General features: G+C 43.2%; 1 protein-coding gene across 1 annotated transcript in view; it reads left to right on the top strand.

Moving 5' to 3' along the window:
- The window catches only part of LOC136876514 (cytochrome P450 6j1), a 96,225-nt gene that overhangs the window by 75,979 nt on the left and 3,285 nt on the right, over positions 1-16,961 (top strand). The window contains exon 4 of the mRNA XM_067150528.2: positions 6,227-6,448. Within this exon, the coding sequence (XP_067006629.2) occupies positions 6,227-6,448 (222 nt within the window). The remainder of the gene's footprint in view (positions 1-6,226; positions 6,449-16,961) is intronic.

Genomic DNA, 16,961 nt, shown 5'->3' with positions numbered 1-16,961 from the left:
TTTCAAACTTACATTTCTTACAAGTGTTCATAACCCATGATTGATGAAACAATCCGAACAGTGATAAATTGTGAACGATATTCGCCTTGCCAACTAATTGAAATACTTCGCAAATTGTGTGTGTCAGATTTAGAACTCTCCAGGCTGTGACAAGGGATGAGTTAATGAATTAATTTCAATCTATAACTGTGTCATCGGACTTATAGAAATCATGGGATTTTCCAATACCTCGTGCATTCGGAGTAGACATTGGACTGTGATTAGTTTCAATCCGTGTACTACGCATTTAATCTGTGCAGACATTAAACTGTGAGTTAATGATAGACTGTGAAACGCTTATTTGGACTGTGCATTCGCTATAGACAATGAGGCGTGTGTTAATGACTGACTACGGATATTTATTTAGGCCGTGCATTCATGGTAGACATTGAACTGTGCTAAGAAGTGAATTATGTATTCGAACTTTGCATTCATGGTAAACATTAGACTGTGTTTAAGGTGTGCATTTACCGTAAAATTAAACTGTTTACTCATGACTAGCAATCAACTGTGCATTTAAACTGTGGGCTTCTAATACACAGTACTCTTTGTGTGATCAAACCACGAACTGTGGAAGAATGAAACCCATTTCATTTTATTTCAAATTAATGAACCAAATCGGTTTACAAATGAAACATTTTCTTTTTCAAGTGGTTGAGTTAAAATTGAACGTAACCCTAAACGAATATTTCGTGTGTGATAATTTCAAACTGTTTCAAGTATCACATTTTCTTTAGTCAGTTTTATTTGGCATTTGATTACGTTACACTACGAGTGATTATTTTGTTCAACATTAAAATCTGTTATTCAAGAAACTCTTTCCGTGTCCCAGGTGCTAATGTGTACTGTCATAAGTCGTTCTCCGTGTAACCAAATCTCAATGCTCTCCTTACTACGTTATCCCGATCTTCTGGACGTCCAGAACTTCTAGAATTTCCATAGTGGGAGAAATCGTGGTTCCACGGTGCCAAGAGGAGACTGATGGCAGTACCAGGAGAGCAGCCGAATTTCGAGTACATCACCAGCCTGCATGAGGAAAGAACCACTTCCTGCATATTTGCTGTATGAAGGTGATATAATTTTGAACTTTGTTAATAAATTCAGAATTTTAAAAAAGGAACTTAAGGATCATTTCAAGACACCCCTCTTCTTCTGTAAGCACTTCAATCAGAAACGGTACACGCCCTGCGTCTAACTCATTCTCTCTCTCACCGAGCTCGAAAGCTGTAGTCGCTTAATTGCGGCCAGTATCCAGTAATCGGGAGATAGTGGGTTCGAGCCCCACTGTCGGCAGCCCTGAAGATGGTTTTCCGTGTTTTCCCATTTTCACACCAGGCAAATGCCGGGGCTGTATCTTAATTAAGTCCACGGCCGCTTCCTTCCACTTCCTAGGCCTTTCCTATCCCATCGTCGCCGTAGACATATATGTCGGTGCGACGTAAAGCAAATAGCGAAAAACCTCATTCTCGTCAAATTACTGTACAGTAGGTTAATGTCAGACGAACAATCTGACGCATGTGTCAAATTCATACGCTGCGTACTGTTCGCTGGCACCATCTCCTAGTGAAACCGCAAAAGACTTATGCATACACCTGGTAGATTAACTCTGTGTGATTGTTCAGTCTTGTCCTCTGACCTAACTGTCGGATCAATGTCAATAGCACATTTTTTGTCCTTTTTGTCAGCTGCAATAATGTCCAGTCGATGTGCACAGTCTCCTGTAGCAAGACATTGAACTTCCTCATATACCTCAATACCAGATTCCTTTAATCCATTTGCTATGATTTTTCTGGCTGCGTGATGACGGATGTTCCTTAGAAGTTCTCCATGATGACAAGATCCCAGAATATGCGCAAGTCTTTCAAACTCGTTGCAGAGTCTACAACGAGATCCATCCTGGGATCTGCCAGGAAGAATTCGCACAGGTATTATATTTTCTTTCGGCTTGACAGCACCTAGCCACTCTGAATTAGTGAGATCATTTTTCGAACACCCAACGACTGCGAGGTGTATATTTTGGTACAAGCCTACCCTTTTTCCATTTTGGGGAAATTCAAACCTTTACTTTTATTCGCGATTCCTCAATTCCTCACGAGCTACTTGGACCTTAAGGTATGCGGGTTCATTATGCAGTTCTCGTTTAATCAGACAATCTGGTATCTCATTGTTGAAGGGTTTGTGGCAATCACATGAGGATTTCGGCTTTTAAGTACGGACATGCAGTTATTAATTTGTTGCAGAAATCCTTCCCATTTTAAATAAAAAGGAACTAACCCCTTGAATTTTCTTGTTATATACAGGGTGTCTGAAAATAAGTTACGGAAAATGTATGGGCATAATAAGGAGGATCAGGAATCCATTTTTTCCTAAACCGTTTAGTTAATCGCCAGAGTCGACTGGTTCATATCGCTTATGCTCTGCAACGTAGTGCACTGAATTCGCAACAGAACGTTGGCTGTGAAGAGTGTTAACATTAACATTCAAAATTCCCGACGAAAATCCATAGGGTATGCAGAAATGTTCAGAACTTTTACTGGTGGACGGAGTACAGAGATGAGCGCGCAATTGAGAACAGCACGGTATCAGCTCTTTAAATGTGCTGTGCAGTTAGCAAGCAATACAGTAGAGTGCATTGCGTGACTCAACACGTGTAGGTGAGTGGAGTGGACAAGCGGGGCAACGGGAAGAAGGAATTTACAGCATAATTTCCTGTACGTTTTCGCGCTTGCACCCCAAGGACTCTAAAGACAAGCTGTAAAGGGCCGGCCTGTTACGTCAGGAATTCTAAACAAAGAAAAGATGTTTGGCATTAACAGTGGTGTACACTCCTGATTAACTTCTGTCAAAACACAAAAATAACGTACGGAACTACGTTGGCAGTCTCTGTCGACAACACAGGAGGGCAAGAGGCGAGGAGATACACTACACAGCACGCATCGCTTCTTCGTCTCATCCTTTATTTTTGATCGGCCGTGGGGACGCCACATCTATACTTCGTCCTTCGCCGAGCCAATTAGCATATCGGCTGTCCCCAAGTTGGGTTTACGGCCATCCCCAGCCATGTATACTCTCCTAGTCAGTGATGTTGACCCAGCTCTATCGGTTGAAGACATTGCTAATGAACTTCGCTCGCTCGGTGTCTTCAGTGTCACTCGTCTTTATTACGGCTCTGTTCCCGCACCGGAGATACTTCTTCACTTCCACTCTGCCAGTACATGCAACTCTGTCCAAACTATCGGCGTGGTTATCCAGCGCAGACGTCATCGAGTATCGCCTACCCCAGCAAACATCAGCGCTCAAACACCTGCTCCGCCTGCCACTCGCTTGCCTCCTCCATATAATCCACCCCCACTTCCATCGCCTTCTTGTTGCCTCACTACCATTTCTCCCAACATTTCGCCTACCGTACCGGTCCCTACCACGACAACTCCCACTATCACTGTTACTTCTACGCAACTTTATCCCATCATTTCTATTACCACTACTACCTCGTCCCATCCATCTCCTCTCCTGACCTCTCTTCTTATCCCTCCCAACTCTGAGCAGACAAGTCACCAGGAAACGTCTCAACCACCATCTACCGAGGGAACTTCTACCGATCCTTCTGAAAATGCGGCACATCCATCTTCGCCATTACCGCCATCTGATCGTACCTCAACTTACAGCTGTGTTCTGCGTGGTATGGACCCTAACGTACCGCCTGCTGCCATCACACGTGCACTTCGCCAGGCAGGAGTACCTGTCAAGCAAGCATCCCGTATTTATAACTCCGACGGTCCCACATTTCTGGTGAGACTCCAGCTGCCGACGCACGCCGACGTTCAGCGCCTCATCGATCAAGGAATCCACATCTATGGCCGCTATCATCGGGTTGAACCCTCCCATTCTTCTCCACTCCCATCGCACCGTATGCCCACGCCACGCGGCCGTCCCCGGCCCGTTCCATCACCCCAATCTCCTCGTCCTCATCTCACCACTCCACCACCTCTCAACTACTTTACGCCTCCCTTACCCAACCCGGACCTTTTCAACCTTATCCTCACTTCCCTTCTTAACTTCTCCTCTTTCTACAATCTTCTAGCCCTCCATCTTTTCCGTCACACCGTCATGTAAAGCTCTGTATCTAATATATTGTATCTTTGTCAATAAAGCACAGCAAATGCAAATCTGCCAATAAAGCACTAGAGAACCTACACTTCCTTTATCCCATCTCCTTTACTTATTCAAACCACCTTTTCCCCATCTCCCTCTTTTTTCACTCCTTCTCAACCCCGTCATCTCTCCTGGCCAGAGAGAGGGCGACACCCTCTAGGTGGCCCGCCCCACCCCTTCAGGGTGGGGAATGAAACCATTGAAGCAGCAGCTACGTTGGACTTAGTTTTCTTAGCCTATATCCGAGGATACTCTGCTCTAACCTTAGCTTTTAACAATTGCCAATACGACAGAATGTGCTCGCGATGTTTACTTTTATTTCATAATTTATGCTATTTCAGTAATTATTATGCAGTGAGCTCCAGAGGAGTGCGACAGGCCTTGGCAGCCGGCACAATTCCTATCCTCGCCACAAGATGGGGGCTTCATACATTATATCGCTGACGCGGTCACTGACTGGAAAACCGGTTGTAGGTTTTCATTATGCAGTGAGGCGAACTTTGACATGCACGAAATGTGCTGTGTTTACCGACATGCTTTATGAAACAAAGTCATTGTGCTCACCCGAAACCAGGTCCGGCTTCGTGGCTAAATAGTTAGCTTTCTGGCCTTTGGTCCAGGGGTCCCGAGTTCAATTCCTAGTCGGGTCGGGGAATTTAACCTTCAATTCCATTCACTCGGGGCTGGATGTGGGTGCCGTCTTCAGTATTAGAATTCATCATAGGTTGGGCCCCATCCTCATAGACGCGCAGGTCGCCTATGCGGTATCAACTCGAAAGACCTCCGCCAGGCCTCTTCGGGTGAACGTTCCGTCCATTAAACCCGAAACAGGAGTTGTTTTACTACTAGGATTTAAATTCTGTACGCCAATCGGTTCAGCATACATTAGCGCATGATAATCAGAAATGAAATGAAATGGCGTATGGCTTTTAGTGCCGAGAGTGTCCGAGGACATGTTCGGCTCGCCAGATGCAGGTCTTTTGATTTGACACCCGTAGGTGACCTGCGCGTCGTGATGAGGATGAAATGATGATGAAGACGACACATACACCCAGCCCCCGTGCCAGCGAAATTAACCAATTAAGGTTAACATTCCCGACCCTGCCGGGTATCGAACCCGGGACCCCTGTGACCAAAGGCCAGCACGCTAACCATTTAGCCATGGAGCCGGACATGATAATCAGAATAAAGACGCTACATTATCCGGGCATGATGATCAGGTGCTGTTCTGTGACACGCCACCATTACTAGCAAGGTCGCACGTGAGCGAGGGGCACGTCAGTGTGCTACGGTAGCGCACCGCACAAGGTTATCAAGCAAGAGAGCTTGGCCGGCCACACGCTGCATAGGCTGACACAAAAGTTGCTCACGACTGAACTTACAATGAACTTTCATTAGGAGGAAATAGAACACGCTAAAGATCGATTTTCCTTTCAGAACACTATGTTCTCGTACAATTTCCGAAACATACAGCATTTTTCAGGCACTCTGTATAACATTACATTACGTAGGTTCTTTGTGCCAGACCGTAGCTGAGTCGTCATGAAATTCCAGTGGCGAAATGGTAATAAGAACAGCTAACCTGAAGTACTTAATGTTTGATTGTATTCCACCTAAAAATCATCAGTTCTACGGTGAACTAACAGCTACCAATGGCCAAGGAGTGGGAAATATAAGGCCTAAGTCTCATCACAAAATAACATTTCAAGCCGTCAATATGTTTGTTAACATTGTTTATTTTTGTATGATGCCCAGAAAATAATGTAATTCATTTTCTATATTCAACTATACTCAAAAGCAGGTTTTGTTTTACTTAAGCAAACTTAGTAGACATAACCATGTTTCAATCACCGACTTTTTACTATTCCATCAATAATAACATGCAAATGGTATAATAACATACAGAAAACGTCTAACATTCGTTGGTGAAGTTTTCTTGTCATTTGGAAAAGTTGAGTTTTCTCTGTTGTGACAAAAGAACTTTTAGAATGAAACTGAGCTTGAAAGTTTCGTGAAACATTTCTTCTCTTTACAGAGCTGGAAGGAGACGATTTTGTAGCTCAAGCATTCGGATTCCTCGCCGCTGGCTTCGAGACATCTTCCACGACGATGAGCTTCGCGCTCTATGAGTTGTCCCTGCAACCCGAAATACAGAACAGACTGAGGCAAGAGATACAGTCGGTGCTGGAGAAGAATAATGGGCAGCTGACGTACGACGGACTCCAGGAGATGATTTACCTCGACATGGTAGTATCAGGTGAGTCTTCTGTAGTGGGTTATGCAACAGAGGCAGTTTCTCATATTTGTATTGAGCATTTTCTTGACAAATGGCTGTTATGAGAACGTCGCTGACGGGTTAGTTTTGTAGCAGTAACGCCATCTGACGAAAATCAGTGATAGCAAAAGAAACAACATTCACAACAATGCTCAAGTCAATGTAATGTTATTGTTGATAAGTTTCAGGAGCTTAGGACATTGATCATAACATTTTGATCTTCGCCAACCCTGTGATATTGAAGCCTTCAATTTCCACCCCCATGGTTAATTTCTTTTTCCCTAACTCTCCAAGCGAACGTTCGTTCACGTATTTATTCTCATTTTGATAGCCAACTTTCCTTACCTTCCTGGGTCAAAGGGGCTAATAACCACATGGATTTCCTTATAAAAACAAGCACGGAAACGACCATCGTCATTGTCACTGGTTGGGATATATTATCATATCTGTAGTATTTGATTACTATTTGCATGGGGGAGCTACACCAATGACTGGAGAGTTCCTATAGTAGCCCCAAAGGAAAGATGTTATATACAGGATGTTAGGTGTATACCTGCAGATATTTCTTCTAACAATAGAGAACGATGTGACGAACCACTATATATCAAACTTTTAGTAATCCTCGGAAGTTATTTTCGAGAGCAAAAAGATACGATATTTTTAGAATAGGTAGTATGCCTTGTTCTCGTGAATGAATAGCTTCCCTCTGAGAACAGGCGAGTCACGCGCCATTCGTGCCAAACTGGTTTCTGTTTATGTTTACAAGCAAGTGTGCTACCGTAACAGCTGAACGCTACCAATGCAATGCACGAGATGTTACGTAACATACTTGTCAAACTGGTTTTATGTTTAAGAGCCACTGAGCTACGATAACAGCTGAAGGTGGCTACTACAGTAGTGTATTCCATATTACGTTACATTCTCGCGAGACTGGGTTCGTTGTTGTCAGTATTTAGTTTCCGTCTTAGGGGATTCAGACAACCCTGGTCATCGGTTTCGGACCCTGAAGATGTACCGAATTCTCAGCGTTAATACTGGTTCATTTGCTGTTATGTCATTTAGGGGATTGGGATATCTGTGGTCATCAGCCCCGTGGTCTAGTGAGTATGGAAATGACCTGAAAACCTGTATCGGTGCGGGACCTGTACGACTGATATAATTATTGGCTGGGATAAGCGCGCCGGGACGTGAAATACGGTACGATCCCCGTTGTGCATTGCGTAAAGGTAGAAGAAAGATGGCAGTTCCTTACGCCAACGAAAGCAGTCATGGGATGCCCAAATGAGTAGCAGCGGAATTGAATTATCGAAACACATCGAACGTTTAGTTTCAAATGAATAATGAACATGTTATACAACTAAATAAATTAAACGTACCTATATTTCGTGCCTCCTTCCGGGCTGAGTGGCTCAGACGGTTGAGGTGCAGGCCTTTTGACTCCAACTTCTGGCCCAGTCCGGTGGTATTTGAAGGTGCTCAAATACACGTCAGCCTCGTGTCGGCAGATTTTCTGGTACGGTACATAAAAAGAACTCCTGCGGGACTAAATTCGGGCACCTCAGCGCCTCAGAAAATCGTAGAAGTAGTTTTTTGCTATTTTGCTTTACGTCGCACCGACACAGATAGGTCTTTTTGCTAGGGGCTTTACGTCGCACCGACACAGATAGGTCTTATGGCGACGATGGGATGGGAAAGGCCTAGGAGTTGGAAGGAAGCGGCCGTGGCCTTAATTAAGGTACAGCCCCAGCATTTGCCTGGTGTGAAAATGGGAAACCACGGAAAACCATCTTCAGGGCTGCCGACAGTGGGGCTCGAACCACCTATCTCCCGATTACTGGATACTGGCAACACTTAAGCGACTGCAGCTATCGAGCTCGGTGTAGAAGTAGTTAGTGGGACGTAAAGCAATTAACGTTATTATTATTATTATTATTATTATTATTATTATTATTATTATTATTATTATTATTATTATTATTATTATTATTATTATTATTAGGTTATTAAAAGCTGAAATACGTGGAAGAAAATAGTAAAATACGCGTGGTTTAAGAGGAAACAAGATGAAATATATGTCACGTGAGTTAGCATCGGACGCAGTAGTTACCTACAGATTACTATGCGTAAGACGAGAACCAGGTCAAGCTCGTGGGGATGAGTCAGCTGTAATTTCGTATTGTGTATAAACATCAAACATACACATCAACAAATCTAAGAAACATAATCAAGGTTACACGTTAGAGACATGTAGCTATTAACCTGAACGCCAGGCCGACGGTCGCTTTCATGAGTACAGATGAGTTATCAAATTATACACAATCCACAGATGTCGAAGGTATCTAAGAAGATTCCGCCACAACTATATTACATTTTACTATGATGGTGCTAATAACAAATCGCAGCAGCTATTGGCTTTACGTCGCACCTACACAGATAGGCCTTATGGCGACGATGGGACTGGAAAGGGCTAGGACAGGGAAGGAAGCGGCCGTGGCCTTAATTAAGGTACAGCCCCAGCATTTTCCTGGTGTAAAACTGGGAAACCACGGAAAACCATCTTCTGGGCTGCCGAGAGTGGGGTTCGAGCCCACTATCTCACGAATAATGGACACTGGCCACACTGAAATGAAATGTCGTATGGCTTTTAGTGCCGGGAGTGTCCGAGGACAAGTTCGGCTCGCCAGAAGCAGGTCTTTCGATTTGACACCCGTAGGCGACCTGCGTGTCGTAATGAGAATGAATTGATTATGAGACAACACACACACCCAGCCCCCGTGCCGGCAAAATTAACCTATGATGGTTAAAATTCGCGACTACGCTGCGTATCGAACCCGGGACACCTGTGATCAAGGACCAGCACGCTAACCATTTAGCCAAGGAGCCGGCCCGAAAGCCGGTGATGTTGTGGTACATAAGCACCTGTATCCACGACCTGCGCGTCATGATGAGAATGAAATGATGATGAAGATGGCACATACACCCAGTTCCCGTCCCAGCAAAATTAACCAATTAAGGTTAAATTCCCGACCCTGCCGGGAATCGAACCCGGGACCCCTGTGACCAAAGGCTAGCACGCTAACCATTTAGCCATGGAGCCGGACTTAAGCGATTGCAGCTATCGAGCTCGGTAAATCGCAACAGATTACGCTACTGCGTGTTAAGATGATGTCGGTAGAATTAGACATAAGGCTCCAGTAGAAGAAGAGGCAGAAGAAGGTAACGAGAGCCACATGGTCAAGCAGTACAGAGCCGAACAAAGCGCACATTAGTGACACAGACATAAGAGTGGCGTGGTCGTAGGAACTACAGTCGCATGAGTAACACTCTGTTGTAGAAAAATAATGAACTAACATACAGTACGGGCTCCGTAATTCCAGGTGGACGGTAACAAGACTATCTCGAATAGAAAAGTACGGATTTACGAACGTACACGAAAACGCCTGTGAACAAAAAAATATACCTATGTTAAACATTACAGTACAACAGTTTAGAAAAGAAAAACATACAGATTGCCTTACACTAAAAGAAATTTTAATTTTTCTTTTGTAAATTAACAAAACACTCTAGGCAACCTTCTTAAGTTAAATGTTAACTTATACTTCCTATTTCAGTAATGATGAATATAAAACAATTATTTTATTGAATATTTATACGTGATGATGATGGTGACGACGACGACGACAATGATGATGATGATTATTGCTGTCTTAATGTCATCGGCCCTTAAACCGCAAAGTGTCCTCTGTTTTAACTCGTAGTGAATAAAAAACAAAATATAAATTGCTCGAAGCCTCTCCCGATAGATTCATGAAGGGCGACCCGTGTTCTGTTCTGCCACACGATACACTAGCAGCATATCATGGTATTCGTGGTATTCATACACTGGCATTATTCAAATAATGGTACTGATGCTACTACTACGAAGTAACTCGCGTACTAGTACGGACGATAATTCGCATCTCTGACAGCTGTTATTCAGGTCAAGGTCAGACAGACCGGTTTCATGTAGGGGCGGGAACCCGTCCAGCCACATCTCCGTCGCTAGGTACAGCAGACAACCGAATCGTTACGAGACACGTCTAGTGCTTTTGTCGAACTGCTTACGTGGAATATTCTCCCACAGTGCGATTTCAATATCATGGTCTTTTGGGAGTGCAACTCGCCGTATGCAGAAACATCCCGTGTTGACGTCTATGTAAATAAAGTTTATTACGTCAACGAAAGAATGCATGGGATATGATTTCCAAGTGAGTAGTATCGGAACTGAAATGTCAAAACACATCGAACGTTTTACTTCATACCAGTAAGGGACATGTTATGAACATAAATTAATTAAACGTACCTTCCTTTCGTGCTTCCAACCGAAGAGAACATGTTTAAATGCAAATGAAAGCCTTCTAGCTTACTGCTGATTTTGCAGTGCCTATTAAACGTATCAAAATAAACGTTGCCAGGCTAAGTGGCTCAGACGGTTCAAGCACTGGTTTAATGAACTTAGCAGGCTCGATCCTGGCTCAGTCCGCTGGTATTTGAAGGTGCTCAAATACGACCGCTTCTGATCGGTAGATTACAGGCACGTTAAAGAATACCTGTGGGCAAAATTCCGACACCGCGCGTTTCCATTGGCACGTAAAGATGTATTATTATTATTATTATTATTATTATTATTATTATTATTATTATTATTATTATTATTATTATTATTATTGGGCGAGTTGACCGTGCGATTAGGAGCGCGCAGCTGTCAGTTTGCATCCGTCGAAAAGCCACTAACAATATTATTATAAAAACTGTGTTAGTCTATTATTACTAACTATTATGAAAATAAAAGTTAATCGCCCCACTCAAACTTTGTAGCTCGTAATCTGTCAGAAAACACTCAAGCAAATAGTGAACTTTTAACAGGTCCGAATTATTATTAATATTATAATTGCAGACATGTCTCCGAAATTACCGAAACATGTACTTACAAATTGTTTTACGTCGCACCGACACAAATAGGTCTTACGGCAACGATGGGAGAGAAAAGGGATACAAGTGGGAAGGAAGCGTTCGAAGTCTAATAAAGGTACAGTCCCAGCATTTCCCAGATGTGAAAATGGGAAACTACGAAAAACCATCTTCCTGGCTGCCGACAGTGGAGTTCGAACCCACTATCACTAGAATACAAGCTCACAGCTGCGCGCCCCTAACCGCACGATCAACTTACTCTAAGCTCCAATGGCGGTCTGAGTAGCTCGGACGATAGAGCGCTGGTCTTCTGATCCTACCTTGGCAGGCTCGATGGCGGCTCAGTTCGGTGGTATTTGAAGGTGCTGAAATACGCCTGTCTCGTGTCTGTGGATTTACTTGCATTTAAAAAAGTACTGCGGTACAAAATTCTGGCACTTCAGCGTCTCCGAAAACCGTGAAAATTAGTTAGTGAAACGTAAAGATATTAGTAGTAGTAGTAGTAGTAGTAGTAGTAGTAGTAGTAGTAACATTATTATTACGGAAGTTTTAATTAAACGGGTCCGTTACATTACCTATCGACACTTACTGTCCAGTAATTAGCCTTCTGTCCACCTCTGTGGTATATTGGTTAGTGTGATTAGCTGCCACCCCCCGGAGGCCCGTGTTCCATTCCCAGCTCCGCCACGAAATTTGAAAAGTGGTACGAGGGCTGGAACGGGGTCCATTAAGCCTCGGGAGGTCAAATGAGTAGAGGTGGTTCGATTCCCACCTCAGCCATCCTGAAAGTGGTTTCCCGTAGTTTCCCACTTCTCCAGGCAAATGCCAGGATGGTACCTAACTTAAGGCCACGGCCGCTTCCTTCCCTCTTCCTTGCCTATCCCTTCCAATCTCCCCATTCCCCCGCAAGGCCCCTGATCAGCATAGAAGGTGAGACCGCCTGGACGAGGTACTGGTCATTCTCCCCAGTTTTATCCCCCGACCCAATGTCTCACGCTCCAGGACACTGCCCTTGAGGCGGTAGAGGTGGGATCCCTCGCTGAGTCCGGAAACCAACCCTGGAGGGTAAACAGATTAGGAAAAAGAAGAATAAGCCTTCTATTAGAAATGCCCGGCGGCAATTCCACAGTAGACCGAGCTCGATAGCTGCAGTCGCTTAAGTGCGGCCAGTATCCAGTATTCGGTAGATAGCAGGTTCGAACCCCACTGTCGGCGGCCCTGAAGATGGTTTTCCGTGGTTTCCCATTTTCACACCAGGCAAATGCTGGGGCTGTACCTTAATTAAGGCCACGGCCGCTTCCTTCCCACTCCTAGCCCTTTCCTGTCCCATCGTCGCCATAAGACCTATCTGCCTCGGTGCGACGTAAAGTAACTAGCAAAAAAAATCCACAGTAGCTATTTTTCCTTCGAGCAATGTTCACGCATAGTTGCAGCTACGGTTTTTGAAATCTGTTTCATTAATAACAGTATGACTGAATACTTACAGCCTTTTCTTTCAGTGGCCACCGTCCTTTCATTGACCTGAAAAGTTTATGAATAAGCATAGACAACTCGCATTGTCTATTGTCAGAAATTCATCGTAGACTGTCGCAATAAGAGCACAGAAATGTTGCGCTCATTTTTCATTTACTTATTAACTATTTCCTTTCATTTTGTCAGCTTGGATCACTGAGTAATGCCATTGACGTCTTATAAATCACACACAACTACACAATACTTGATTCGCATGTATGTGCTGGTACGTATCTTCGAGGTCACTGTAAGAATTCTGTGTACATTTCACACAGAGTACCCTAGACCGCTTTTCGAGTACAGCAAGTGGCTTGGCACGTGAGTCATCCTCTCCTACTTGCCAAGGCTTTAGGGGAAGTGCACAACAACATGCGTTGGCCTGCGATAAGAAACAGGTTCAACAAGCCCTATACTCTGCTACTGTACTTCCACTACGTGTGGACAGAATGACGTAACAGGCATATCCTGCTACGGCCGTTCAAAACACATTAGGTCCTGAAATATTTGGCTCAGTTATGGGCAAACTAATAGGACAAAGTAAAAAGTACATAGCATATATTGTGAGATGTATTTTTTCTTTGCCGACTAGCTTAATATCTGCACGTATACCCCTAACACTCTGTATAAAACAAGCCAATCAGCTTGGCATGTGTTTCATGTAACATCTGAGAAAACATTCTTTCTGATTATATCAGGCATGTTTGTGAAATTATCAACTAGTTGATAGAAGGCAGTTCGGGTTTAAGAAAGATTATTCAAGTAAAGCCTTTCTCGCAGGGCTGTAGCATCACACAGCAGATATTTTAGATTCAAGTCACATGGACTGTATCACCATTAGGGTTGCCACCTGTCCCGTATTTTATGGGACATCCCCTATTTTAGGTAGAAAATTTTGCGTCCTGTATTATGAACTGTTGCCTGTAAAAACGAGCATTTATCTTTCTTTGTCTCTAAATATTTTAAAATCCGTATTTGATTTGAGCGCCATTAAAGTTCAAAGTAGCTCCATTATGTTCTCTCTGGAGCCTCAGAAGAACGAAATACCGTGATGTCTCGCCATTTGCTGGTAAAGCTGGACATGCTGGCCGCGTACTTTCGTAGGTCTTCCATTCCAATTTCCAACGTGGTCGTTCATACTGTTTGAGACTAAATCTGAGTAAATTGTAAAGTTATTATTCCCTCCAATTGACTGAAATAAGGAGAGTTTTGTCTTGTTGGGAACATTCCTGTCAGTATTTTGGAGAGTACAGAATATGCGTCAAACGAGTGGTTGTCAGTGTTTACTAGTCATAAACGACAACAGAAACTAATAGAATTAGAAAAACTTGTGTCTTTTGGAATGAGTGTTCCATTGTCAAATGAATTTGTTGAAAGCATTTTCTCCTTAATGTCTAAGAAGTGGTCAGGCAGTACAAACAGGTATTCAGTAGATCTGATTAAAAGTAATTGATCCAATTTTATTAGCACGCTTGACATTCCATGTCACGGAGCTCAATCCTAACTTTACTAAGATCTATACAATTGGCCCCGGTATTTAAAATGTGTCTAGGTCTTACTAGTTTCAATTGATGGAGAGACGTCACTTTCCTAATCCAGACTGAGGGAGTTAGTGATGTATGGATTTGCAAATTTTTTGTAGAGTCAATCCATTGAGTTATTGGAGAACAACTTCCCATTCAGCTCTGAACAAACCAAGAATTTTATATTTACGATGAGTGTACATCGTTGAGTTGGGCGTATCTATAGGCAGCCGTAAAATTTCCTTCAACACTCCTTTGATACAAATGACATAAGTAAAGAATTGGAGCCACAGATAAGGCTTATTTTGGACGATGTTATACTGAGTAGAGTAATAAATACGTTACAGGATTGTAAACAACTCCAGAAAATACCTCGACGAAGTTATGAGATGGACGGCAGACAATGTCATGCTGATAAACGGGATGAAAATTCAGATTGTATCACTAAAAAGGAAAATTCCTTCAGTTTTAATTTTTTGAAAGTAAGTAAATCAACCTTTATTTCCTCCAGATCTATACAGTTTCTGAACCTAATGATATTTACGGCGAAAATAGAAATGCAAATAGAAAGGAAACAAAACTTAAACACAAAATAAAAACAAAACAATATCAACAATGCAATATAAGGTTGATGGCATCTCCAGTCTACTTCTTGGGTGAGTGATCGCACGTGTTGCCCTAAATGGGCCCATTCACAGTCGAGCCGGTTCGTGACCTTGGTCGCACTGACCGGCTCGAAGGTGTATGGTGGGTTGTTGAGGGTTGGGTTCGAGGTTAGATCAGTGTTGGCGGTTCGACAGCTATACGCGGGAAACTGAACTGAACTGAACCGAGCGGGACGGATGCAATGTGCTCCCTGCTTAAGCCGGCGCACCCGACCGGTTCGCCAACCCGTCAGTGTGTGTATGGCCACTACCTGACCGGCTCTCTGTGATTTCGTCTGTAGCTTAATTTTGTTTCTGTGTGAGTTAATTAGGCCTACCTCGAATAACAATGACTTTTGAGGAGAATAAGCAGTTCTGGGAATAATTTATTGAAATATACCGGGCGAGTCCTGGAGCTTTCCCATCCTTGCGTCACGCAATACCTTCCGTGTGTTTGTGCGACATTCAAACACTAATAATAAATAATAACAATAATAATATGAAGAAGAAGCAGAATCCATTGTCTCCAGATACTCTCCTTCAAATATTATTAGCCTATAGACCATTCTGCTATGACATATATGCCTCTCGCGCCTCCGCACTTAAGTTGTTAATATTGTAAGTATGTATCATACATTACTACAATAGTGAAATTTTCTGTAATTCGAATGAGTAGTGAAATAACATTTCTCAAAGTAATCACTTTTTCAAAAGAATATTACGTTTGTTATATAAAAACGATCTTATAATACATCACAATCAAAATTGTGTACGCCTACTTACGTGCAAATATTCCGGCTGCGGCGTATCGAAGATTGTCCAACACGTCTCAGGAGTGATTTTTCCAAATAGCTGAGGAGATATTACACTACTAAATTTCAGGTCTTCATAACTTTTCCCCGTCGCTAGAAATCGCAATGTTACAATTAACCTCTTTTCAGCACTGATGGTATCTCTCATGTGTGTCTCCTGTTTCTCTACGTTTGGCCGAATCAACTCCAACAATTCGCAAACACTGTCGCTGTCCATACGCAGAAAGTTCTTATAATCTGCAGGTTCTTGTACGCACAGAGTTCTTAATAGGCTGACGTGTGAAAATCGTGGTTTATCTCTCAACTATTCCTTCATCCACACACGTTTCTTCTTCTTTTGTTCATCAACGCATAATAATGCTGCAACAGCTACAGCCACTTTGGAATGTTTTCGTTGGGCCATAACAAAAACTAGGCAATGCACATACTATTTGCAATACAGACTGGCGGACTGGTCCGCCAACGGGTTCGCCAGTGTATGGTCACGGTCGAGCCAGTCGGGTTCGGGATGGGGATTTTATACATGGACCGGCTCGCCAACCGGCTCGCCAACCGGCTCGACTGTGAATGGGCCCCTTAACTCTCCTGACCCAGCATAATACCTCTCGGTATGCTGCGACCCCCTCCACGGGAACACATGCGCTCACCCTCCCTTCCCCTCGCACTATTAGTCAGTAGCGGGGAAGACCTCCATTCTCCTGCACTGAGTAAAGTGATATCCTACACCTTTCATGCGTCAGGATTACCCACTACCTAGTTCATTGTGTCTCTCTACTTGATACACCTCAGATTTAGCTTTTAGTGCGAGTGAACATCTACTCCTAATTCTGCTAAAAAAAACTTACGTAAATTTCCCGCACACGTTCATTCTGCCACTAACCACTTTAAATGCTTATCTCCGTTATACGGTTGAGCAATCAACTTCAACTGCTTCTCATTCATAAATACACGTCTCTCTTCAACCATTTCCTTACACACTGTCAATAAATGGAAATCCTCTCTCTCGTCACCACATAATTACACATCGTATTAACTTTTAACTTAGTCCAATCTCTAT

The sequence above is a fragment of the Anabrus simplex genome, chromosome 6 (genome assembly GCF_040414725.1).
Source record: "Anabrus simplex isolate iqAnaSimp1 chromosome 6, ASM4041472v1, whole genome shotgun sequence".
Lineage (NCBI taxonomy): Eukaryota > Metazoa > Arthropoda > Insecta > Orthoptera > Tettigoniidae > Anabrus > Anabrus simplex.
This window is presented reverse-complemented; position numbering and strand designations above follow the sequence as displayed.